At 43.1% G+C, this 27,501-nt stretch overlaps 1 protein-coding gene across 1 annotated transcript in view; it reads right to left on the bottom strand.

Annotated features, from left to right (window-relative positions):
- Window positions 1–27,501, bottom strand: part of caln1 (calneuron 1) — a 337,365-nt gene that overhangs the window by 225,107 nt on the left and 84,757 nt on the right. The window contains exon 4 of the mRNA XM_072589560.1: window positions 22,839–22,951. Within this exon, the coding sequence (XP_072445661.1) occupies window positions 22,839–22,951 (113 nt within the window). The remainder of the gene's footprint in view (window positions 1–22,838; window positions 22,952–27,501) is intronic.

Raw genomic sequence — 27,501 nt, 5'->3', positions numbered from 1 at the left:
GCCATTTGGCACAACAAAGTCCATATCAACTCTCTGAAGAGTAACTTACCCAGACCTATTTGCCTATATTTTCCCTCACCAATGCACCAAACCTCCACACCACTGCACTGCACTATGGGCAATTTAGCATGGCCAATTCACCTAACCTGCACATCTTTGCTTTGTGAAAGGAAACCAGAGCACTGGGAGGAAACCCCGCAGACACTGGGAGAATGTGCAAACTCAACACAGACAGTTGCCTGAGGCAGGATTCAAACCCGGGTCCCTGGCACTATGAGGCAGCAGATTAACCACTGAGCCACCATGCCACCCCTAATAGTGATCAGGAGTAGAAACCACGGCTGGTATTTGCACCTGTATCAGGATGCTCAAAACTGAGCTGATTCTAGTTTCTTCAGCTGCATAATTAGTGGAAAGATGCCATTGTTTTTTCACAAGATGAACTACTACCACTGCAGGTGGAGCAGGAGCAAATCTGCCAAGTGTTGCAAAGGTATCTGCTTAAAACATTAACATAATTTTGATGCAATTCAATTCCAGTCGTGCAGATTTGCTCCTGCTCCACCTGCAGTGGTAGTAGTTCATCTTTTTTTTAAATGGATTTTCAGTCTGTGATTGAAAGCTCCTTACATGTGATAGGTGTACAGTTTTGTTAAGCAACAGCTGCCATGGAAGTGAAACATTCCTGGATTCTGGTGCTACTGAAGCTAAGGAGAAATGCTCCCCCAATTCATGTGGATAGTTTCTGATTAACCCATTCAGAGATGTTATTCCACACCTCAGGAGGAAGTGGGGCTTGAAACCTCCTGGCTCAGAGGCAGATGCACTACCACTGCACCGCATGAGCAGCCCGCACCCCAATTCACACAAGTCAACAAAAATGGACACACATTTTGATTCACAGATCAAACAGCATTTGATGCCAATAATAATAGGGCCAAATGAAATTGGATAAGAAAAAGCATGTGTAGAGTATAAACACTGGCACAGAGAGGTTTGGCCACCTGGTCCATTTCGAGCCAGTGAATTCAATGTTATTCAATATGAATATGAAGACCTTAGAATCATACAGCACTAAAGGAGGGAATTTGGCACCTCACCCCTGTTCAGATTGTTCACAATTAGTCCCACCCCCAACATCTTCCCAGAAGTCCCATGATGTTTATCTTTCAATTATTTATCCAATTCATTTGTGTAAGTATACTGCTGAATCTTCTTTCAAGCAGTCCAAGACAGATCATAATAACTTGCTGCATTAAACAAGTGTTGTCTATTCACCTGCAAATCTTTTGCCAATTAACTTAAATCTGTGTCATCTCATTCGCCAATGTTCAGTGGAAACAGTTTCTCTTAACTCAGTATTTCATAACCTATCACAAATTTGAATGCCTCTGTTAAATCTGCCCTCTATTTTGACTGATTAGAGGAGAAAACTCTGAATTTCTCCAATTATCTGAAATCTCTCCTCCCTAGGGCCATTCTAGTAAATCTTCTCTGCACATATGGTGGCTTGGGTAGCTGATTTATGAGAGCATTTGTCCACATTTACCAGTTGGAAAATGACACCTACTGCAGCAAAATGCCAATTGATACCTGGAGGGCACATTAAAATTGATCGCAATTGTACAATAATCCCTCATGCGTTTGGATCCAACTGAAGTATAATGTGAACAATAACGTGCATTTATGTAGGTTTTTTCACATGGAGAAAATATGCTGGATGCCACACAAAGGTCTAAGAATATGTGGACAGCAAGGTAAAGCAGAAGTGGCTAGGCACTAACCAAAAGCTTTGTTAAAGACTGAGTTTCAAGGAAGGTTATAATGGAGGAGTGGAGGTTGTGACTCAATGTTACTGCTGAGCCGGTTGTCACAGAGTTCCACTCCAACAACTAACAGCCCTAGAATGAGCATTCATTCCATGATTCTAGCAGGTTGATAACCAGCCTGTTAATCTTCCAGTGCTCCCCCACTATTCCCCAAAAGGGGAAGAAATGAATGTGTGAAGGCACATAACAACGAACATGGAAGTGAGTGAAATGGAGAGAAAGAGAGATTTCGGGAACTGGTTCTTGACTGTGGAGTCTAACTAGCTGAAGATGCAGCTATTGATGATGGGATAAAGGATGTAGGACTGTACTACAGGCTGGAGTAGCAGAATGGATAGTTTGCAGTGGTCACAGGCAGTTACAGAGATCGGGAAGGTCAGGGAGTTAAACAGAAGTGACTGCGGGAAAAGACTAAGACGTGTACACAAAGAAGTGTGGCGGGACTGGGAGAAAAAAAGTACAAGCAATACTGCTGGCTTGTATTGTTATTGTCATTCTTAATAAAAGACATATTCGGTGCTATATACTTAGATGTGTTTGGAGCTCTTTCCAGAAGATCTTGAAGTTCCTGTAAACTGCCCATTATGTGGGGTCTCACACAAGGCAGTGTGCCACTATCTATATTACTGTCTATAAATAGTCTCTATATTGTAGTCATGCTGTGGAGGTGTCGGTGTTGGACTGGGATGTACAAAGTTAAAAATCACACAATACCAGTTATATTCCAACAGGTTTAATTGGAAGCACTAGCTTTCGGAGCGCTGCTCCTTTATTAGGTGGTTGTGGCCACATCCATCCGATGAAGGAGCAGCGGTCCGAAAGCTAGTGCTTCCAAATAAACCTGTTGGAATATAACTGGTATTGTCTATATTATAAGCTTTGATAGTGAGTGGCAACAGATGCTTCAGCTGCAACTAGCACCATGCTCAAAACTGACCTTGTTCTTAGCCAACAACAATATGATGACATAACCTCCTGGCACAGGATACTGATAACATTAAAGCCTCAATCAATTCTTTCATTCTCTAAACAAGCAACTGTCACCAATGTAATAAGAGATTGAGTGAGATCAGCTAATGCATCACAAGGTGGGGAATGTTAAAAGCCTGAAATGCTTAGCTGCTGACTAGGACTGGTAATGGGCTCCTGGCACAGCACTGTTGGGTCCATTGCCTCTGAAAAGCTGTATGGACCTATACCCAAGTTAAAAACTAAAACGACAAGCTGTCAATGTGTATAAATATTTTTCGACTTTTCCTTGTATTTAGAGGACTACAGATAAAGATATAATGATTATTCAGGAACAAGCATATGATAAAGGGTTGATCAGCTGTTATAAAAATTCCTGAAAACATTTTGCCACGAGCCAGAAAGGATACTGTTATGATCAGGTGAGGAGGGCAATCAACTCCCCTTCATTTACAACCCCTCCTCAGTCTGCTACAAATATTGTTAGTTTCTTTTTAGCATACAGCTATTACACTTCAATTAAAATGCAGTCCACCAGAAAATAAAGGCGCCCATTACCTAATTCTCAATTGAACAAAAGTTTTAATTTAAGGAATAATAAAATGCAACATCAAACGCATGCGCTCTATCACAATTAATAAGGTCAAAAGAGAAAACATATGGTACAGACATGAGAATAAAGGCCAATTTTGTTTTTTCACTTGGGCACAGTATTCTAAGATACTGGGAGAAACAGGCAGGGGAAAGAGTGAGTCCCAGAAACAGAAACAAAAGCAGACATTGCTGAAAAAAAACGCAGCAGATCTGGCAGCATCTGTGGCAAGAAATAGAGTAAACGTTTCGGACCCAGTGACCCTTCTTCAGAAGAAAGGTCAAAGGGTTCTGAAGAAGGGTCACCGGAACTGAAACATTAACTTCGATTTCTCTCCACTGAAGCTGCTTGACCTGTTAAGTTTTTCCAGCAATTTCTGCTTTTGTCTTTGTTTCCGATTTCCAGCATCTGTAGTTCTTTTGTTTTTTTTGTTTAGAGAGTCCCACATCTTGTTGTCATAAATTATTTTTTCCTTCACTTTACACAGCTATCAAACACAGCTGTAAAAATTTAATTTGGTGCATTTTCAAGAGTTTAGCTCTATTGTTTTTCCAAGCTGGCTAACTAGAAGGTGAGCCTTTTATCTTCCAATATGTGAAATTATCATACCTATGTGAATTAAACAGGCAATGCAAATTTCTCAACACTGATTTAGCTGCCAGGTTTAAATGTCCTTGGATAAAAATTGCAACCAGTGCAGACAACTCAACTTATTCCTTGCTTCAATCTGTGGTTGGTTGACCGCTGCTGCCATTTTACTTTCATGCCTCTTCCTTTTTACAAACTGTTAAAAACCAATGAGCTGGCACCGTGGCGCATTGGTTAGACTGTTAGCACAACGTCAGGGACCTGATTTTGATTCCGGGCTCGGGCGACTGTCTGTGTGGAGTTTGCGCGTTCTCCCCATGTCTGCGTGGGTTTCCTCCGAGTACTCTGATTTGCTTCCACAGTCCAAAGATATGCATGTTAGGTGGATTGGCCATGCTAAATTGTTCCATGGTATCCAGGGATGTGTAGGTCAGGTGGATTAGCTATGGGAAATGCAACAGTTCTGGGAATAGGGTAAGGGGATGGGTCTGGGTGGGATGCTGTTTAGTGGGTCAGTGCTGACTCAATGGGCCAAATGGCCTCTATTCACACTGTAGGGATTTTGTAATTTGTGATTTTAAGGTACCAAGTATAACAATCAGATGATGGAAGTTAAAATTCAATAATCCATTTTTACCAGTATCTTAACTATACCATAAAGCAGTAAAATGAGTACAGGAAGGTGGTGCTTCTTGGAGGAACAGAAGGAGTAGGATACTGTAGGAGACCACATTTCCATTTTGACTATAAACTGAAAATGAGTAAAATGAATGCTGTTTTAAGAAGGAGAGAAAATACAAAGAATTTATTCACAGGTTTGGAAAAACAAGTAAAACTAACTTGTGCACAGTAAATTATGTAACTTCAGGGATGCTATGCAGGGTATGTTTGCACAGAGACCCAGTCTTTTGACTTTTCAATTGGTGCTATTTGTTATAGGTTCAGGAAAGCTCGGCACAGCAACAACCATTTGATTGATCAGGTTCCAATGTAACACAAATTCTGTGAGGAGAGTGACGGGAATACCGAGGAGATTTCAAGAGGTTGGCAGCCTCAATCTTCTTATCTCCTTTTTTTTGGTGGCTTACTCTGAAAAACTGCCTTCTCCAATTCACTGCTGAAGGAACTGGGAAAAGGTCCATTCAGAGCTGCTCAAAGGAAGAAAACAAAATCTCACCGGGGAAGAAACATCCCAGGTCCAACCAAGCACCAAAGGATTGATCGCTGTTGTGCAGATAACATCAAGGCAAAATCAAAAGGATTGTGGACCCAATGTGTTGTTTTGTGGTTTTGGAGTATGATGCCAAACTGTGTTCCTCTATTTATTTGCTCCATTCATAATATTTGGTGTGTGTGTGTGTGTGTGTGTTTGTGTATGTGTGTGAAAAAAGTTTAATTGACGACTCAGAAATCCTGTTCTTTTTTTGTTCTCACTAAAGTTAAGCAAGCTGCAATAAATATTTTTTTCAACGTTTCTGAAGAATCTTGGTGTAGTTTGCTTTTAACCTGGATAAGAATCGGTCAAAATTAAATTGGACTTTCAGTAGTTTCATTAAATCCTCACATTTGTCGTGATTGCGGAAATGGTGGGGCTTCATTCCCAGTGCTCTATCCCTCGTGAGTCGTGAAGATACATTCACTTAAAAGCTTCTTCTGAAGTATTAAATGTAAACGTGACTGTGCAGAGCTGATCGGGTTCGTCTGGAATCAAGTTTCATGGTTCTAGCAGGCATTGCGAGAAAAATCTGCATTTGCATTTTTAAAGAAATTATACTCATAGCTGAACCAGGAGAAAATAATTGCTGTAAGCATCGAAAGAACAGGTGATTACTTAAGATGTGCCTTATGGAGGCATGATTATAAACTAGCCTCCCTTTAGCACAACAATCCGCTGTATCCTTTCTGAATGTGTCGGATGGGGGAAGAACATCTGAAGAATACGATCCTAATGCTTTTCTTTATTCTCTTGGAGCTCTCATTAGAGTGCATGCTCCGACTAGCTGTGAGTATTCAGCAGCCTATCCAGCAATCTTTAAATGGAGGCTGCTCCAAGAAGATCAAAAAGAATCAGCATTTACATTCTGCAGAGCAAGTTTGACGGGAGCATTCCACCATAATCATCCTCCACAGTCCAAATTCCTGATTTTTGACATTTTCTTAAATATGCCCTCTTTAAGTAATTATCCAGTTTAAGTACTGGATTCAATTTAGCATTAGTCATCATTTATTGCTAAAGGGTCTATGGACAGATTATTCCCAGGCCCTGAATGATGCAGGCTTTAGCAGGAAAGTTGGCAGAATCGCACAAGTTCAGAACTGAGGAACTTTGGCAATGTCAAGACCAAAAAAATCCCTTTTCCAACCAAGTGTTGAACTGTGAGGCACGATTCTCACCTGTGCGCATGGAGAGGCCTATAAACATGCAGTTATTTCTCATTAACTCCCCCACTTCATTGATATGCAGGTTCTCATTCCCTCCACATGCCAGATGGAAATTTGACGGCAACAATTCCCAACATGAAAGTCAAGACAGAAACTTGGCAGCTCTTGCTCGGCGTTTGCTCCTTCTGACCTACATCAGTTATTAACATGTCAGAGGATGCTCCATGGACAGTGACTGCACTCTCTGCCCTGTTCAGCAAGACCTCCAAGTGTCCATGGGCAAAGCTGGATGCCAATTACCCTCTGACCAACATGTCCAGGGCAAGTAAAACAAACCGTGAATGGCAGCAATAGACTGCCAGTGCTTGACCAGGTAGACAGCTAGGCTTTAAAGATGGTGCAAGCAATAGGACTCCTGGGAGCTCCTGACAGTGGTCAATGGTCCTGTCTATGGTGAATGGGAGAATAGGACCTGCGGAGTACCATGGGAATGTGCTACATAGTTAATAAGAGAAACACGAGAAGATAATGTGAGAAAACTCACTATGGACCTCTCAAAAATAAACCCCTCATGAAACTTCCCAAGAATGATGCTTAGCCAACTTCTGGCATGATTCAGAACCCAATTAATATAATAAAACTAATCCTGAAATCATGACTTCTTGTCTTTGTTACATACACCAACAAAAGGATTCCGTTTCCACATTTACTTTACATAGCATAAGAACTAGGAACGCGAATAGGTCATCTGGCCCTTTGAGCCTGCTTCGCCATTCAATAAGATCATGGCTCTTCTGGATGTATGTTTGCTCGCTGAGCTGGAAGGTTCATTTTCAGACCTCATCTTGGAAATGACTGCCAGATTACTCAGACCCCTTGGCATTATGGTAGCCCACAAACCCACCAACACACTAAAACAGCAGCTAATTAACTAGAAAGACCCTATACAGACAACAAGCAAAACTAATGTCATGTACAAAATATCTTGCAAGAACTGTAACAAACACTACATTGGACAAACAGGTAGAAAACTAGCCACCAGGATACACGAACATCAACTAGCCACAAAACCAGATGACCCTCTCTCACTAGTATCCTTACATACAGATAAAGAAGGATACCACTTCAATTGGGACAACACATCCGTCTGAGGACAAGCCAAACAGAGCATGCACGAGAATTCCTAGAAGCATGGCATTCCAACCGGAACTCTATCAACAAACACATTGACTTGGATCCCATTTACTACCCGCTGAGAAAAAGAACTGAAAATTACATCACCATAGGAAATTATATCACCACAGGAAATGACATCACCAACCCAAGGAAACTCAAACATTAAAATGAGACCAGGCTACACCACCAGTGCTTCATTCAGAGGCTCACTGAAGACGAAACCTAATATGGCGACGAAACGTCTGAAAAAGAACCTTGCAGCTCAGCAAGCAAACCTACATCCAGAACCTCAACCTAAGCTACAAATCCTCTCAAAACTCGCTATCATGGCTCTGCTTTTCATGGGCTCAGCTCCACGTACCCACCCTTTCACCACAACCCTTCATTCCTTTACTGTTCAACCTTAGCCTTAAAAACAATGAAGCCTCAACTCTTCACTGGGGAGGAATTTCCACAGCCCTCTGACTGAAGAAGTTTCTTCTCAATTCAGTCCTAAATTTGCTCCCCCTAATTTTGATGCAATGCCCTCTTGTCCTAGTTTCACCCGCCAGTATAAACTTCCTCTCTACGTCTAACTTATCTATTCCTTGCATGATTTTATATGTATCAAAAAGATTCCCCCTCATTTGTCTAAATTCCAATGAATATATAATCCCACTCTCTCCTCATACGCCAACCCCCTCAACTGGAGGAATCAACCGAATGAATTTCCTCTGCACCCCCTCTAGTGCCAGTACATCCTTTCTCAAGTAAGGAGACCAAAACTGCACGCAGTACTCCAGGTGTGGCCTTGCCAGCACTCTGTACAGCTGCAGCATAACTTCCGTGCTTTGAAATTCAATCCCTTCAACAATGAAGGACAAAATTCCATATGCCTTCTTAATTACCTGTTGCACCTGCAGACCAACCTTCTGTGATTCATGCACAAGGACACTCAGGTCCCTCTGCACAGTAGCATGCTGGAATTGTTTAGCATTCAAATAATAGTCTTTCTTACTATTATTCCTGCAAAACTGGATGACTTCACATGTATTAACATTGTATTCCATCTACTAGACCTTTGCCCACTCACTTCAAGTATTTATATCCCTCTGCAAAGTTTCACAGTCCTCTATACGCTTTGCCCTACCACTTATATGCCTTCTGCTATTTTGAATTCTTTATCAAGTCTTTCCTCAACTTTTGCAGTTCAGCTTGATCACTGGTTGTAGTGATGTAGTTGCAGCCTTACACCATACTTCAGGCTATTACCAAGCTGCTAATTCCATGTTGCAACTCCCAAGGCTTTTTTTGTCATTTCTGGAGTAAAGTTCTATAATGGTACATGGTATTCCAGGTGTGACACGATGGGCTGAATCTTCGCAGCTTTTGACCACGAGTCATTTGTATCAAGTTTAATGGAGGGTCTTCCTGTGTGAGCCCTCCGAGGTTTCTCTTGCAGTTATCGCAAACTTGCCTCATGACCTACCAAACACAACTTTACGTTGACCCTCTCATTTGATGCAAGCAAAATCACGGTTGCCAGGATATGTCGGAATATACCAGCAACCTTGATGCCATCCTTACAAGGCCATTGCACACCTGAGTAAACACTAAAAGGCTGGTCCTGCCTTAGACAATCACAGGAGACATGGGGAAATTAATGCCCCACTTTGCAGACAAGGACGTGGAGGCCCTGGTGAATGGGGTGGTGCATAAAAGAGATATCCTCTTTCATCATGATCTGCAGAGAAGAACACAACATCAACCCGTGCCAGCCTGGTCTGAGGTCACTAACCCAGGTCAGTGTAGCACTCCTGGTTTGGAAAAACACCCAGCAATGCAGGAAATAGGTCAATGACCTTCTCTGCTCCTGCATGGTACGTGCCACCAGCAGCTCTCTGCTATCTCGTACACACTCTATCTCTGTTGTTCTATCCACCTCCCACCAAGGCTCACACTCTCCCATTCTCACTGCCGTATGATCTGCATTTTGCCAGGGAAGAAACAGCCCACCTCACTAATACTTGGAGCTCTGCCAGACTAGGCACCTGCTCAGGCCCAGGCAGGAGATCAGCCATGGTGTCAGCAGGTGGGGACTTTATTCACCTGCATAAGCACACAGCCAGGTCTGTTGGGGGATCTGGGCAAACTAACTCAAAAGGGCTGTACAACTGTAGCAATGCGGGTGGGATACTGCTGCCTCTGTGATTGTCCAGATACGTCCATGAGCAGGTTGGCAACTGCCATAACAGCCAATTCCAGCAATCCCGGAGTCTACTGGATATAAGCACGATCACCCTAGTCACTGGGGCTTACCACCAACAGTAAGGTGACTTGGGGAATGAGAGACCATGACTGCACTCCTGATGCCACTTGCTAACAAGGAGACAGGGTGACATCAGGAGGCATCTGGCAATGGAGGAAGCATACACAGACCCGCCTGAAGTCTCCTCTTAGGTGTTTGGGCCTCCAATATGGACGAGTTGGGTTGAAGCATGTTTTTTTTTCATTGCTGCATGATTCTATGACCCTATCACCTCCACCAGGCTACCACCTTCAGCCCTGTGAGAATCAAACCAAGGAGGGTATACCTAGCTCTAGGCAGGACACAATGAACAAGTCTGGGTCTCAAGATAAAAACACCACTAGCACCACCTGACCAAACCTCCAAGGTCAATGGTCTACACTGTAGGGCAGGCTCTCTCTACACCAGCTACAGACCACATGAATATACCGAGATGTGTCAGAGGGAAAGAAAGAATATCTTCTGAGGGCACATTGGTGACACAGGTGACATGTCAATGTAAATATGTTTCTATTTTTGTACATATATATAAATATTCACCAGAATATTTGTGTGAGTCTCTTATCTTGCTGCTACTACAACATTGAAGATACCGAGCCCACTCATCCTTACTGCTACACAACGCTGGATGGTCCAAGATGTGAAATGAACAGCTCCTGCACCATATGCAGGCAATGGGCAAATGGAGGGTGACTGCTACTTTAGCAACAAGGCTCAATCTTTCCAGGTAAACAAACAAAGGCATTAGAGGGACTCAGTCATTATTTTGCACGATACGGTCAGGAGTGATCGGGGCAAAGATTGACTAAAGGTGAGGGGTACAAAGAATGTATTGCCTGTAGGTGAGTTTCAGCTTCAGAGTGTGGGTGTCTGTTTAATAAGTTGCCCTTTGAAGAGCCTCACATTTCCCTTGAACCTGAAGCCCCTCCATCATGTAAACTACACTGATCCAGCCATTCCAGATATTCCTGCAGGCATTTCCATCTCAATTGTGCACTTGTCATTTACAGCATATTGGAAGGTTACAGTGATTGTTCCTTGAACAGGCTTAGCCGCTCTGTTTTGGTAAACTCCCAAACAGAAACATCTCCTTCCTGGTCACCCTCCTTATCAAAACCATAGACTTTTCACTAGGTCAGGTCCCCCACCTAAACTGTTCATTCAAGCCTTGATCTGCCCACTTTACCCCCTCTCTCCCAGCACCAGGCATGCCCGATGTAGTAATGAATTGTTCCTACATGGGAGCCAACATGCTGCTTACTGACAGTGCACTTCCCCCACGATCCAGCTCCACTACATATGATCCCTTTCCTTTCCATGCTCTATCATCTCTCTCCCTCCCTACCTTATAATTTGAATTGCCTCTCTTTAGTTTTGTTATCCTCTCTGCATCCCACCATTCTGACTTCAGCACCGAGAATTAGGTTCCCTAGCCTCTCTCTGACAGCAGTGAGACCTAGTAACCACGCTTCACATTGAATGACTGTAACCCTAGGATTGATCATGGCCCACTCCCTTGAGCAATGTAGCCTCAAACAAGAAGTGACCAAACTCTTAACTGATTTCTGTAGAGCTCCATGACTGTGTCCGCAGGAATCCCCAGACTGGTTGCACTGGACCAAAAAAGTGACTGTGGCCCACTCCCTGGACTGTAATTTACAAACCCCTGAATCCACCTGTCTCACTCAGAAACTTAGTGTCATGAAGTCATAGAGATGTACAGCACAGAAACAGACCCTTCGGTCCAACTCGTCCATGCTGACCAGATATCCCAACCCAATAATAGTCCCATTTGCCAGCACTTGGCCCATATCCTTCTCCACCCTTCCTATGCATGTACCCATCCAGATGCCTTTTAAATGCTGTAATTGTACCAGCTTCCACCACTTCCTCTGGCAGCTCGTTCCATGCAGGTACCACTCTCTACATGGTGAAGCTGCCCCATAGGTCCCTTTTATATCTTTCCCCTCTCACCCTAAACCTATGCCCTCCAATTCTGGACTTCCCCACCCCAGGGAAAAGACCTTGCCAATTTACCCAATCCAAGTCCCTCATGATTATATAAACCTCCATCTGATGCCCCAGAGAAAACAGCCCCAGCCTGTTCAGCCTCTCCCTTTAGCTCAAATCCTCCAACCCTGGCAACATCCTCATAAGTCTTTTCTGACCCCTCTCAAGTGTCACAACATCATCCCAATAGGAAGGATGATGATGCATGCAATATTCTAAAACTGGCCTAACCAATGTCCTGTACAGCCGCAACATGACCTCCCAACTCCTATACTCAATAAAAGAAAGCATACCAGACACCTTCTTCACTATCCTATCCACCTGCGACTCTACTTTCACGGAACCTGTACTCCAAGGTCTCTTTGTTCAACAACATTCCCTAAGACCTGACCATTAAGAGTATAAGTCCTGCTCTGATTTGCTTTTTCCAAAATGCAACACCTCGCATTTATCTAAAGTAAACTCCATCTGCCACTCCTCAGCCCATTGGCCCATTTGATCAGAGTACACTCTGAGGTAACCTTCTTCGCTATCCACTCCATTACACTTGACCATGCCCAAACCCCCAGCTCAATACCCTTGACTTACTTTGCTGGGGTCACCTGCCTGAAGGCTGACTCCCTGGACTTGGAGAACTACATCACCACTACACTGCCAAACCACCACCCACCCACTAGACTTTGAGATACAGTCACTCAGTTGCTGCACCTGCAGTGTGTTTGCTGTTTATGCAGCTGGAATATAGTGCAGGTGTGAGACTGAAGGAGGACTGTGACATTCAGCAAGAACCATATAGCCTTCATGGACGACTGCTGACAACTGTGACAAGCTGCCTGGGATTGTGTCTGCTCTCAACTGTGGGGCAGGGAAAAAGGTATTGTGAGACTTTAAGGTGCGGCTGAGACGACAAAGCAATAAAACACAAGGCAAAGCAGGGACACTGTGAGCACCCAGACAGGCACAAAGTGGGTGAGCACCGACAGAGCTAGTAAGCAGCCTGAGGCACAGCTTGGTCCAATTGGTACTTGTGCCAATGCAGCATATGTGTCCTTGCTGCAGCATCCAATAAAAGGTGTCAGTGCGCTCCAAAGTGTAGTATTACAGTAAAGAAATTAATTCTAAGTGGGTCAGAGATGTGCCATGATGCTATGCAGAGGCTGCTGAGTGTCAAATGTCTGTGTCTGTGGAGCTAGGGTGCATGTGATCGCTGACCTCAAGAGCATGCCCTGAGATGTTGGCGCTGGGTGCCCAAGATGCGGTCGCCTGGTGCCAGCTCGGACTTTCATGTTGGGAATTCTCAACATCTAGTTTCTGTCCATTGTGTGGGAGAATGGGAACCTGCATATTACGGAGGTGAGATTAGGTAATAATGACGAGATAGAATACCATTAGCAGGCCCTGTGCCTCTCTTCAGCAAGAATTGCATCTCACCATCTGGGATTTGTTTGGAAAAATGAGGCTTGGAGGCCTCAACATCAAGAAAGACTTCACTTGACATCTCACACAATTCTCCCTAATTTCACACCATAGCCCGGGAAAATTCTGACCAAACTTATTCTTCAGTATGAACTCTTCACTTCTGTTGAAATCCCTCAATATGGACACAGAGATCTATCCTGCCTTCTAAATTCTATTCAAAAGTAACTGGATTTACAAAGGGTTGTGTAGCCTGTGAATAAACACTGGCATGGAACATGAGTCAGAAGATATGTTATTATGCTGTACGTTCTATATTATTCGATGGAATATTTTGTCAGCCAGATATCTTGGCCTCTGCACCATATTGAAAAAAAAAATCACCGTTTCAAAGTATTCCCATAATTTATTCTTGTCCTCAAAATGTATTCTCATGTTTTTCTACATTACACTTAGTAGCCACTCAGCTTTTCATTTGCAACAACCATTTATATCCCCTGCTAGACTATTGCATTTTTCCTGTAGATTATTACCATTGGCAGGTAACTTGTGATAAAAGTCTGTCATCACAAAGAAGTGCAAATTGGTGTGGTGTAAAGGAACAAGAAACAGAAACCGAATTTCGATCTCCCGAATTTGGATCTTGATGACTGTTCCCTTTCTGGAGCACTCGTTGATTATTGTCACTGCACACATTACGCTACAAATGCTAACAAAAGTAATGTCAGTCCTACATTCTCTCTCCCAGCTCCTGCACAGTAATATAAAGTTCTCTAGATGAATAGATAAATATGCTTAAGGAAGATCTTAAGCTCAACAAAATCATAAATGCGTACAAAAAAAAGATCAGTGCACTATTGTGGAGTGTGAGATATGGAGTCTGGGCATGAATATTCTCAAGGTCAGGTACTTGTCTGAACCCATGACCAAATTTATCTCTAAATGATGGCCATTTATAAGTGTTATCACAGGGGCATTCATCTAAAACTAGTGCATCCACTGAATCCACAGAAATGTCTCCTTCTGTCTCAAAAAGCAATTCCATCAGGTTCACAGAAAATAAGGCCTCAGATAAGATAACATGGGCTGCTGGAATGTATCTTTGATCAGCTGCATTAATTTTACAACTTATCTCTTACATGTAATTTCATGGGGTCAAATATCTGATCAGGTCCTCAAGGACATGGCTTCTAGACCGGGTCTTCGGCAGGTGGAGAGGGAACCAAAGAGTAGGAATAACATACTCGACCTCATCCTTACCGATCCACTGCCTGCAGATGCACTTGTCCATGACAGTATCAGTAAAAGGGACAATTGCACAGTCCTTATGGAGACTGAGTACCATCTTCTCATTGAGGATACCCTCCATTGTGTTGGGTGGCACTATCACAAGAATAAATGGGACAGACTCCAAACAGATCTAGCATCTCAAAACTGGGCTTGCATGAGGCACTGTGGCTCATCAATAGCAACATAATTGTATTTCAGCGCAAGCTGCAACCTCATGGTCCAGCATATCCCATCAAGCCAGGGCTCAATCCTGGTTCAATGGAAAGTAATGGAGGGTATGCCAGCAGCAGCACCAGGCATACCTGAAAATGAAGAGTCAATCTGGTGAAGTTACCAAACAGAACTATATGCATGCTAAACAGCATAAGCATAAGCAGCAAATGATAGACATAGCTGAGCAATCCCATAACTGATGGATCATATCTAGGTTCTGCAGTCCTGCCTCTTCCAATCTTAAATGGAAGTGGACAATTAAACAACTCAGTAGAGGAGCATGTTCTGCGAATATCCCCATCATCAATGATGGAAGAGTCCAACACAACTGTGCAAAAGATAAGGCTGAAGCTTTCACAGCAATCTTCAGCCAGAAGTGCCAAATGAATGATTCGTATCAGCCTCCACCAGTGGTCCCCAGCATCACAGATACCAGTCTTCAGCCAATTTGATTCATTCCATGTGATATCAAGAAATAGTTGGAACCACTGGATGTGGCAAAGGCTATGGGTCCTGACAACATTGGACTGAAGACTTGTGCTCCAGGACCTGCAGCTCCCATAGACAAGCTCTTCCAATTCAGTTACAACCCTGTCATCTACCTGACAATGTGGACAATTGCCCAGGTATGTCATGGACACAAAAGGCCGGACAAATCCAACCTGGCCATTTACCACCTATCAGTCTACTCTCGATCATCAGGAAAGCGATGGAAGATGTCATCAACAGTGCTACAACGCAGCATTTCTCAGCAATAACCTGCTCAGTGACGCCCAGTTTGGGTTCCCCTGGGGCCACTCAGCTATTGACCTCCTTACAGATATGGTTCAAACATGGGCCGAAGAGCTGAATTCCAGAGGGGAGGTGACAGTGACAGCCCTAGACATCAAGATTACATCAATTGAGTATGGCATCAAGGGGCCTGAGCACAATTGGAATTAATGGGTATCAGGGGGCAAACTTTCCACCGGTTGGAGTCATACCTGATGCATAGGAAGATGGTAGTGATTATTGGAGGTTAGTCATCTCAGCGCCAGGGCATTTCTGCAAAAGTTCCTGCAGGTACTGCCCAAGGCCCAACCATCTTCAGCTGCTTCATCAATGACCTTCCCTCCATCATAAGGTCGGAAATGGGAATATTCGCTAATGACTGCACAATATTCAGTACCGGTCATGACTCCTCAGATGCTGAGGCAGTTCATGTTCAAATGTAACTTAGATGTGGACAACGTGCAGGGTTGGAATGACAGATGGAAGTAACATTCACACCAACACATTCCACGCAATGACCATCTTCATTAAGCGATAATCTAACTACCAGCCCTCGACATTCAATGGCGTTACCATCATTGAATCCCCTACAGCAACATCCTTGGGGTTACCACTGACCAGAAACTCAACTGGACTCAGCACATAAACACAATGACTACGAGTGCAGGCCTGAGACTAGGAATATTGCAGTGAGTAACTCACCTCCTGTCTCCCCAAAGCCTGTCCTACATCCAGAGTGTGATGGAAGATTCTCCCCTTGCCTGGATGAAAGCAGCTCCAACAACACTCAAGATCCTTAACATCACCCAGGACAAAGCAGCCCACTTAATTAGCATCACATCCACAAGCATCTACTCCTTCCACCGACACTCAGTAGCAGCAGTATGTATTATTTACATGACAGTCACCAAATTCCTCAGACAGCACCTTCTAAACCCATCTAGAAGGACAAGGGCAGAAAAAACAGGCCACTCACCATCCTGACTTGGAAAATATATCGCTTTTCCTTCTCTGTTGTTGAGTGAAAATCCTGGAATTCCATCCCTGATGGTATTGTGGGTCAAGCCACAGCACATGAACTGCAGCAGTTCAAGAAGGCAGCTCATCACCACCTTCATCAGGGTAGCTAGGGACAGCAGTAAAAAATACTGGCCAGTCAGCAATGCCCACATGCACCAGTGAACAAAACAAAACACCACATCAAATATGTCATTTAATGTGATTCTGGCATACTATCAGCTTATTTTAACACTTCTGTGAGTTAATGTACAAACAATATTGAATTGATTTGCATCATTTATTGTCACGTGTATTCAATATAAAATGCAGTGAAAAGTGTGTACCATCACACTGCGTAGGCACCATTCTCACTAATTTGAAATAAAGAATAAAGAAAGATAACTAAAAAAAAGAGTTCAATTTTTCCTTCTCTGCTGCTACAGCCCCACTCCGGGCTACATGAGCACATGTGATGCTGCCCCAGAGTCCCACTCCAGGTTACATCAGCCTACACCATACTGCCACAGAGACCCACTTCAGGCGACACCAGCCCATGTCATGCTGCCCCAGAGTCCAAATCCAGGCTACACCCCCACACCATGCTGCCCGAGAGACCCATTCCAAGCTATACCAGCACACACCATACTGCCCCAGAGTCCCACTCCAGGCTACCTCAGCACACGCCATGCTGCCTCAGTCTCCCACTCTGGCCTACACCAGCCCATACCATACTGCCACACCTCATCCTAGTTTCAAACTTCCAGCTCAGCACTGTCTCCTTGACTTGTCCGGACTTGTCCGACCTGCCTATCTCCTTTTCCACCTATCCACTCCACCCTCTCCTCCTTGACCTATCACCTTCATCTCTTCCCCCACTCACCCATTGTACTCTGTGCTACTCTCTCCCCACTCCCACACTCCTCTAGTTTATCTCTCCACACTTCAGGCTCACTGCCTTTATTCCTGATGAAGGGCTTTTGCCCGAAACGTCGATTTCGTGGCTCGTTGGATGCTGCCTGAACTGCTGTGCTCTTCCAGCACCATTAATCCAGTATACTGCCCCAGAATCCCACTCTGGCCTACACCAGCCCATACCATACTGCCCCAGAGTCCCACTCTGGCCAACACCAGCCAATACCATACTGCCCCAGAGTCCCACTCTGGGCTACACCGGCACAGCCCCGATGCCCCAGAGTCCCACTCTGGGCTACACCATCACAGCCCCTGATGCCCCAGAGTCCCACTCCGGGCTACACCAGCCAATACCATACTGCCCCAGAGTCCCACTCCGGGCTACACCAGCCAATACCATACTGCCCCAGAGTCCCACTCCGGGCTACACCAGCCCATACCATTCTGCCCCAGAGTCCCACTCTGGCCAACACCAGCCAATACCATACTGCCCCAGAGTCCCACTCTGGGCTACACCGGCACAGCCCCGATGCCCCAGAGTCCCACTCTGGGTTACACCGGCACAGCCCCGATGCCCCAGAGTCCCACTCTGGGCTACACCATCACAGCCCCTGATGCCCCAGAGTCCCACTCCGGGCTACACCAGCCTATACCATACTGCCCCGGAGTCCCACTCCGGGCTACACCAGCCCATACCATTCTGCCCCAGAGTCCCACTCTGGGCTACACCAGCCCATACCATTCTGCCCCAGAGTCCCACTCTGGGCTACACCAGCTTATACCATACTGCCACAGAGTCCCACTCTGGGCTCCACCAGCACAGCCCCGATGCCCCAGAGTCCCACTCCGGGCTACACCAGCACAGCCCCGATGCCCCAGAGTCCCACTCCGGGCTACACTAGCACAGCCCCGATGCCCCAGAGTCCCACTCTGGGCTACACTAGCACAGCCCCCGATGCCCCAGAGTCCCACTCCGGGCTACACCAGCACAGCCCCCGATGCTCCAGAGTCCCACTCCGGGCTACACTAGCACACTCCACATGGACACCAAAATCCCATTCCTGGTTTCACTGGTTGGCTGACTCCGTAGCCACTCTGCTCTGAATGTGCCACCGCTCCAGACCTCACCAAATAGTGACCTTTATAAGGTAAGTTTGAGCGAAAACTATATAAAACTGAGAAAAGAAGAAGGGGAGAAAATGAAGAAGGAAAGAAAAAGCAGTTGAAGAGGACAAGCCCGGAGACAGGAGCCTGCATGCTGTATCATTGAGATTAGATGCCTTCTGACTGCATCATGAGGGTTGATTAAAGAGCTTAGGACAGTTCTGCTTGCAGAGAAGAGAACTAAGAGGATATTTGACAGAGCCTTTCAAAATCCTGAGCAGGCTGGACAGAGTAGCTAGGCAGAAAGCGTCCCCACTTGTAAAAGGAACAAGAATAAGTGGGCATAGATTTAAAGCAATCTGCAAAAGCAACACGGGGTGCAGTGAGGAAAATCTTTTCCACTCAGCAGGGAGTTAGGGTGTGAAATGGACAGCCTGAAGTGTGGTGGATGAAGGTTCAATTTAGCCATTCAAGAGGGCACTGGATAATTATTTGGATAAAAGTAATGTGCAAGAGTTTGGGGAAAAGCAGGAGATCAACACGCAGGGGACTGGCACAAAGTAATCCTGCTCATTTAACAAGCCTGTATAGGCACGATGGCCAAGTGGTCTCTTCTGCAGGCTTACACCATGATTCTGCATTTGACCAGCTTCTCTTGTGCCAACTTGATTCATTCTGTGAACATCCAGTTTGACTCTGAATTGATTTGATTGGGTTTATATTGACAACCTCCAATTCCAATGGTACCCTCTCTGCACAAGCCAGCACAAGGTTCTAACAGTATCTGCTAGTTGAGACGCAATCATGTATCAAACAGACATGTAGTTTCACCCCCATACTCTTTACACAGCTTACAAGCATATAAATAATTTATTTTTGTAAGTTACAACTGAATCTGCTTCCACCACCTTTCGGGCTGTGCGTTCTAGACCAGGAACCTTTCTGCACAAAAAAAAATTCTTCTTTCCAGATTTTTTTTTGCCAATTATCTTAAATTTGTGCCCTCTGGTTACCAGCCCTCCTTATAATTGCTGTTATTTTAAATGTGCTATTTTGCCAGTGTTAAGATAACACCAATTGCAAAGCTTTCATTTCAATTAATTTGTTAAAGGACATGCTGACATTTGGGAAAAAAAAATCTATTTGTCCAGCATTATTTCTGTTTTCTGAATTGTTCAAATTTAATCATCTATTCTGAAATTACAGGAGTTAGTCACAGGTTTTCAATGACGTTCTGACCACCTTCACAAGGGAAATCAATTTTCACCAGTATTATTTTGCCTTGTTAGAAGCAAGACAGAGTGACTAATGCTTAACTTAAAACAATACACTATCTGCCCTCCTCAGCTGAATTGATGATAGCAAATGTACAAATGTCATTGTGTCCATGGAAACGACACACTTTGAGGAGTGACTGTTCACTAAACAGCATCCAAATCATTCAAACACATCCAGCCGCATTTAATGGTTATTTCGAGGTCAGTCATGAGCACATAACCACAAATTCAAATTTGCAATTCAAAAATTACAAAGAGCTGCCAGGCAAAAACCAACTTTCACACCTTGAAGTGGATATTAACTTTCTGCAATGGATCTGAAGTTAATGTAGTAGCAATGGAAGCAGTCTGCCAATTCACTAATACTCAGTTGACACAAACATGCTGTCAAAATCAACCTCATTCTAGATATACCTTTTTTTAATATTATGCATTAGTTCCCAAGTATTTCACAATCATAAATCTAGAATGGTAAACAGAGTGAAACTTGAACAGTTAATAAGAGAATTATAGAACAAAACATTCTCACAGACTGAAATGTCTGTGGTTTGTGCTACTTCGTTTGGCTACATTCAGATGCTACTCTTTTGGTATCATGTTGTCAAGGAAGACCTTAACAGGTTCTTTATTGGAGAAGAATTATAAGCCTCATAAATGAAGCTAGCAATACGAACATATCCCCATGATCTTCTGATCGTGTAGTAATTGTTCTGCACTAGGACTGGAACAGCTCAAATGCTTGATCAGTCCCCTATGTGGAACAAATAATCTTAGAATCAAAGAGGCTGATCTTGACTTTGCACAATAGCATGAAGTAGGTGACAGTGACTCAGCAGCCTGCTCTACATCTCTACTGACACTTATTCCTATTGATTTTCAATCTGACTGAGGAAGAAAGAATTTTGCTGCTTCACAAGGTGAGTAAACCTGGTGGCCTCCATAACAATCTTCAAACATTTTTAAGATGTACTTTGTTGGTTTGTTCTGCTGGTCTTCTTAGTGTAGTCTATCATTCAATGGTCAATGTCACTGTGGCCATTAAGTTTATAAATTGCAGCCTGCCACCTCATTCCCCACCAAACTTCGAACAGTACCACCCATGGTCTAAATCTGCTTGATAACTACACTACCCAAAGTGCAACTGAGGCAGATTGGTTGTTTGCCATAGTAACCTAATTTAATTTGGATCACTGTACAATGACTCACTTTGTATCGAGTATACAGTGTAGATAGTGCACAGCATAATATTGCCCCAATTTTAAAAGTGTCTGGTTTTCAACTGGGGCTGTTGAGGAGCAGAAATCTAAGATATCCAAAAAATTTTTCAAAATTACCTCACAGCCCTCAGTCACTGATCTGCCACATTCTCCTGCCCCAGAAATGTCAGGGCCTCACTGTCTGGACACACACTTGAACAGGAGTCCCTTAGATGCTGTTCCTTATGCCACTCATGAGTTATTCCTGGTATATACTATTCACTCATTCCCCCCAACTCAAAGCATGTTCTCATCGGTTTTTAGATTGCTAAGTTGTAACTATTAATATTATGAATGGGAGGAAGGAAGCAAGATATCTTTACAGATTAATTTACTACTACATGAAAATTCGTAACCATTATTTCACCACAGCAATACCATTCATGACAAATAGTGTTTCCCAGCAAATTCTACAAGCTTGTCACCCTGTGAAGAATGCAGCTCCCGCTGAGCTGAGTGACAGAAGAAACAAAAATCAAGAACAGTCAAGTGCTTTTCAACATCAATGCCAACCATCTACAGCAATTACAGAACAAAAATCATTACAGCATCTCAAACTGCCATAAACGACACTAGCAAATTCTCACTAGCCATTCTACAATTGTATTTTTCATAAGACATGAACAATTACTTTGAATTTCAAAATTATAAAATATTATTAAAGTAAAATGAAGTAATGACAACATTTTCATTCCCTCTGCATATCTTCTTTATTCTACAGGTTTTGCAGGTGCGTGTTGGACTGCGGTGGACAAAGTTAAAAATCACACAACAGCAGGTCATAACCTGGTGTTGTGTGATTTTTAACCTTATTCTATAGGTATGTACAGTGACTGACCAAGCAGAAAATATTCTGTTCTTAATATTTGTACTGAAACTGTAGGTGTAATCATTACATCTGAAGTAGGAACAGAGGGGTTAACATTAGGAGAGTTAAAATTGAAGCGCTTGATAGTCTTGAAGTAAAGGGTGCAGTTACACTTGACTTCCTCCTCACATGATGAGATGCATGACCAAGAGTGGTTTGGGGAACGTTAATTTAGCAGTTGTAATACTCTATGTAAGCACATTTATTCAGGGCTATACAGAGCAAAGAGATAAGGAAAACTAGAGGCAGTTTAAAGATAGTTGAGTCACCTTGGAAACTAGCAGACCCAAGACTAAAGGTTGAAATAACAAGGGTCTGCAAGAAGTTGACAATTATAAATATCTGCTAAAAGCTCTTACATAACCGTAAGTTCCTTTGAATAATCAAATCGTCTCCCTTGTCAAATTCAAATTTGCTTTCTTCACTCACATAGATTTGAGGGTGGCTATTTTTCACTATAACAATATCTTGTTTTATGTCAAAGAATAAATAGACAAATTATTTTGTGCAAAATGAAATGAGTTTGTAATATGAATGCATGCAACCATTAATGGTCCTATGGTTACATATTAACTCCAGTGGTATCAAATATTCATAGATATATTTTATATTTTTACAGAGCTGTTGACATGCCACTGGAGTCGTTGCAATATCACAGAAATCATGAGTACGCTTTTATAACAGCAGACTTCCTGATGCAAACTTACAACTGTACCTCATGTGGTGCAAATCAATCATTGCCGCACTCTGCAACTGAAATCAGACACTAATCTGATAAACAATGCAATTGTTCATCTCCTACATCAAAGTATCAAACAGACCTTGTCGCTGTGTGACATTGCACAAGATTTTAAAATGCAGATACTACCACAAAGTATCTAAGCAAATAAATATCTTACCTGCCAAAATATGGAGTCTATTGTGCTGCCATGAAAACCTTCCCGCACCTCAGATGACAATAGTTTAGGGCCGAGTATCGTCATGAATTCATCAAAGTCCACTTGCCCATCACCTGCGGTACACAATGAGTTAATAATCAGTCTTGTTAAAGCTCCAATTTTGACGGTTTTCTTCTTAGGATAGTGGAATTAACATCATGTTCTGTCATGAGATTTTCCCTAGACTCCCACACTTAACAACTGAGTCCATTATAACTCCCCAACTCACTCAACTGAACTCCTTTTAGCTGAGGGAGCAGTGCAATGAAGGAGGGATATCAAATGTACGAAGAAATGTTCAGGGTAAAAAAGATGCATTTATCTTCCTGACTACTTTGTTGCTGGTAGATTCTTTTTATATGCATGTGTAAGGTCATCCAATGGAATTCCAGAGTTTGGTGCCCTGTAACCTGGCTATGGATGATACCGTCAACCAGAAAGATGAGTTGATGGGTCAATTGATCGCAACATTAAGATGCTACAGGTGCACGTGGAAGGGCATGAGAGGAACACACAACTTCAGGAGTCACAATTAATAGCTTTGTTATTTTTATATTTCTATTAAAAATTGCAATTTGCTCCAGCATACAGTGACAAACAATCCAAAATGTATGCATATATTTATCAAGGTACATGGGAATACAGCCCACACAGATTCAGCAAACTCCATCAGCTCTCTCACGCTTCTACTCTTTTGCTTCATTGTTTTATCATAGTCCATCCCAGACAATCTTGGCCACACTGAAGCCAGCTGTTACATGCTATGATGGCAAACACAGAGCTGTTATGAGTGCCAGCATCCCACTAGCACCTTCTGAGAGCATGGGCAATAAGTTCAAGCAAGTGCTGGGCACCTTTGAACCAGGAAACCCAATTTCTCATCAATAGCTTCAGGCACTAAATGACAACCCTCCCACCCTCTTCATGTAATGCAGGTTAATGGCAGGAATCCAGGTGCCCCATCCAGTGTTCCATCACTAAAACAAATGGACAGGCACTCCAGTCCCACACATTCGGAATGCTTATTTTTAAAATCTGCACTAATACTGTGTTCTAAACTAAATCTGAGGCAACACCCTGTACAAGCTTGATCTTATATTTCATTATCTTTGTTATCAACTACAGTATACTCTTAGCCTGTTGCTCTATAAACAAACATAAACAGCCCCGATCTGCTGAATTCCTTTGTTCCTTTAGCCCATCCAAATATCACTACATCAATACTTTTCCGTTTACATTGTTTTTCCACATACCACTCTTGCGCTTAAAGTCTACCACTTTACAGTTAAGTAACAAAACACTGTATTGACTATTGATTTGTGATTAAGATTAGTCAGGAGCCCTGTCCTCCATCTTAGGTCAAAAATTCCTTTCAAACATCCCAAACACCATTAAAACAAACACATTGGCAACCTTTACCCTTCTTTAAAAGAAAATACTCTTTTGATGCAATGTCTGTTAGATTGAGCAGCTGCTTTCTGTAAATAACAATTTAATGAGAAGCTTAGTGATATATTTCCCATTGTACATTTTTAAAATATACTTATTTCCACTGTCAGCTTTCCAATTATTAGCTTTTTTTACTCTGAAGTTATTAAATTCTGAATTCAAAAACTGTGTCTTATATATCTTTTCATACAAGCTGCGATAAAGTTAATTTGAAAAGAAAATTGGTGTGATGCATTGCTGCTGATTGCTCTCTGCCTGTTAGCACCTCATACTATTGCTTGTTTTATAATAAGGTTCATTCAGTCTCCACCACTGATGGTCTGTGTGTTGGTATTCATGTAATTTGCTTTTAATAACTTTTCAGATGTTGAAAGGATCATACCATTGCCATTGATCAAGTCTGTAACTAATGTTACTTGTACCACACTTCCTAAAATCTCAATTGCATAGCTTTCAGAACATTTCAACTTGATGAAACAATTAGTTCTACATTAAAAATAATATTTACAAATTATACAACAGAAATTCTGCATGTCTGTGACAAAGAACTCTGGAACTGGAGTCTGAACTCTGTCAACAGCAGTATGGCCATCAATCCATGTCTATATTTGTGAGAGTCCCCTGGTCTTGTTTCAGAGAAACAGGCTATCCCATAACAATGTGAGCAGTGCAAAGTGAATGTCAGTCAGCCTCAACATAACATGATTTTTATTACAGTCAACACTGAGCAGTGCAGGCTGTAACCCATAGCCAATTAGAAGTGGTTAACTGTGTGAAGCAATTGCACTTTAATGAGGTGTAAAGGACTGAGTTCCTGTTTCCACCCAGAGCACTTAACATACTGTAAATTACAATTTTATATTTGACTATTATGGAAGTGAAACAATGGCAAACATAGTTTTGGTCAAAAATGTATTAGCTGAAGGGTGATAAACAAAGCACACGCAAATATTCCTTGCCTAGAGATGAAGACAGACTTGCAGTGACAAAAGGAGAGTCTCAGGACCAGATATATTTATTTGGACGAACTGGGGTTAATTATCAAAGGTTTGCTAGAAAAAGAAACCGGAAATGATTGGGAAACTTACCAAGTTTGGCAGCATCAGGTGGCTCAGTGGTTAGCATTGCTGCTTCACGCTACCAGGGACCTGGATTTGATTCCACTCTTGGGCGACTGCCTGTGTGGAGCTTGCATGCTGTCCCTATGTCGACATTGGTTTCTGCCAGATGCTCGAGTTTTTTAGCCATGGTGTTCAGGGATGTGTAAGTTAGATGTGTTAGCCATGTGAAATGCAGTGTTGCAGAGATGGGTCTAAGTATGCTCTTTAGAGAGTTGGTGTGGATCCATTGGGCCAAATGGCCTGTTTCCACACTGTAGGAGTTCTAAGAGAGAAATAAAGTTAACGTTTCAAGTCCAATATGACATCTTCAGAACAATATGGAGTCACATTAGACATGAAATGTTAACTCTTCCTTTTTTGTAATTCATTCATAGGCTAGGCTAGCATTTATTGCCCATCCCTAATTGCCCTGATGGCGGTTAAGAGACAACCACATTGCTGTGGGTCTGGAATTACATGTAGGCTAGACCTAATAAGGATGGCAGTTTCCTTCCCTAAAAGACATTAGTGAACCAGATGGATCTTTCCAACAGTCAACAAAGGTCCCCAGGACACTATCCAGGTCTCTGGACTAACAGTGTTGCTGAGTTTTTTCAGCATTTTCTGTTTTTCTTTCGATCTCCAGCATCCTTGGTACTTTGCTTTTACATAAGAAGAACTAGACTCAGGTATGTGCATGTGATTGAGCACCATTTTAAATGTAAATTCTACCTTCAGTTTTAAGTAATTCTTTGACTTAATATTTTAAGCATAATTTACAGCAATTTGAAAACAGGAAAGTAGAGTTAGTTGACATATAGGATTTTATCTGCAGTACAGTCTAAGCAGTTGGGAGAGGGAAAACCAAGGTGTTCGGAAAGCCACCCTTGGTGGGAGAGTGTAGTTATGATAATTTTATACAATCAGCATAGGCACTTAAAGCAAAATAAAAATTATAATTTTATCTATCACTTAGGTAGCACCCATCATCACCTCCATTGTTCTGTAGTGCTAAATCTTATGTTATTTTGGGCTAAGTTTTACTTTTGTTGAGTATCACGGAGGTTTGCTCCCTGCAAGGCTGAACAATTCTACCCTTATTAAAATCATGTGATTAACTAACCACCCTGCCCCTGTGGCAGAAGTTGTGCCCAATTCTCACTCCATTCTACAGTTATAATTAAATTTATTGTCACATTTATGCAAAAATACAGTGAAACGCGTTATATTGAGTGCAAAACGCAATGTGTTGTCATGGTTCCAGCACCATATTGAAATACTGAATATAACACAAGGTCTTACTGCAATAGTGTTCAGCTTTCCCTCTTCTTATTACCCTCCCCTATTCCTCTGTTCTCTGCTCGACATCAGCCAGTCTCTGGGGTCTCTGTAATGGGCTCTGGGGTCTCTATAATGATCTCAAGGGTCTTTGTAACAGGCTCTGGAGTCTCTAAACTGGTCTCTGTAACAGGCTCTGGTGTCTGGGTTGTGGGCTCTGGGGTCTCTGTAACAGGCTATGGGGTCTTGGTTACGGGCTCCAGAATCTCTGTAATGGGTTCTGGGGTCTGGGTTATGGATTCCGGGGTCTCTAACTGACTCAGGGGTCTCTGGTATGGGCCCCAGGATCTCTGTAACAAACTCCACGGTCTTGGTTACATGCTCTGAAACCTCTGTAACTGGTCTGGGGTATCAGTTATGAGCTCTGGGGTCTCCGTAACTGACTCTGGCGTCTTGGTTATGGGCTCCGGGGTCTCGGTTACGTGCTCTGGGGTCTTGGTTATGGGCTCTGAAGTCTCTGTAACAGTCTCCAGAGTCTCGGTTACAGGCTCTGGGGTCTGGCTTACAGGCTCCAGGACTTCTGTAATAGGCTCTGGGTCTGGGTTATGGGCTCTGGGATCTCTGTAACAGGTCCAGAGGTCTCTGTAACAGGCTCTGGGGTCTCTGTAAGGGCTCCAGGGTCTCAGTTACGGTCTACAGGTGTCTCAGTTATGGGATCCAGGATCTCTGTAATGGTCACTGCGGTCTATGTAACGGGCTCTGGGGTCTCAGTTACGGGCTCCAGGTTCTCATTTATG

Source organism: Chiloscyllium punctatum, chromosome 19 (genome assembly GCF_047496795.1).
Source record: "Chiloscyllium punctatum isolate Juve2018m chromosome 19, sChiPun1.3, whole genome shotgun sequence".
Lineage (NCBI taxonomy): Eukaryota > Metazoa > Chordata > Chondrichthyes > Orectolobiformes > Hemiscylliidae > Chiloscyllium > Chiloscyllium punctatum.
This window is presented reverse-complemented; position numbering and strand designations above follow the sequence as displayed.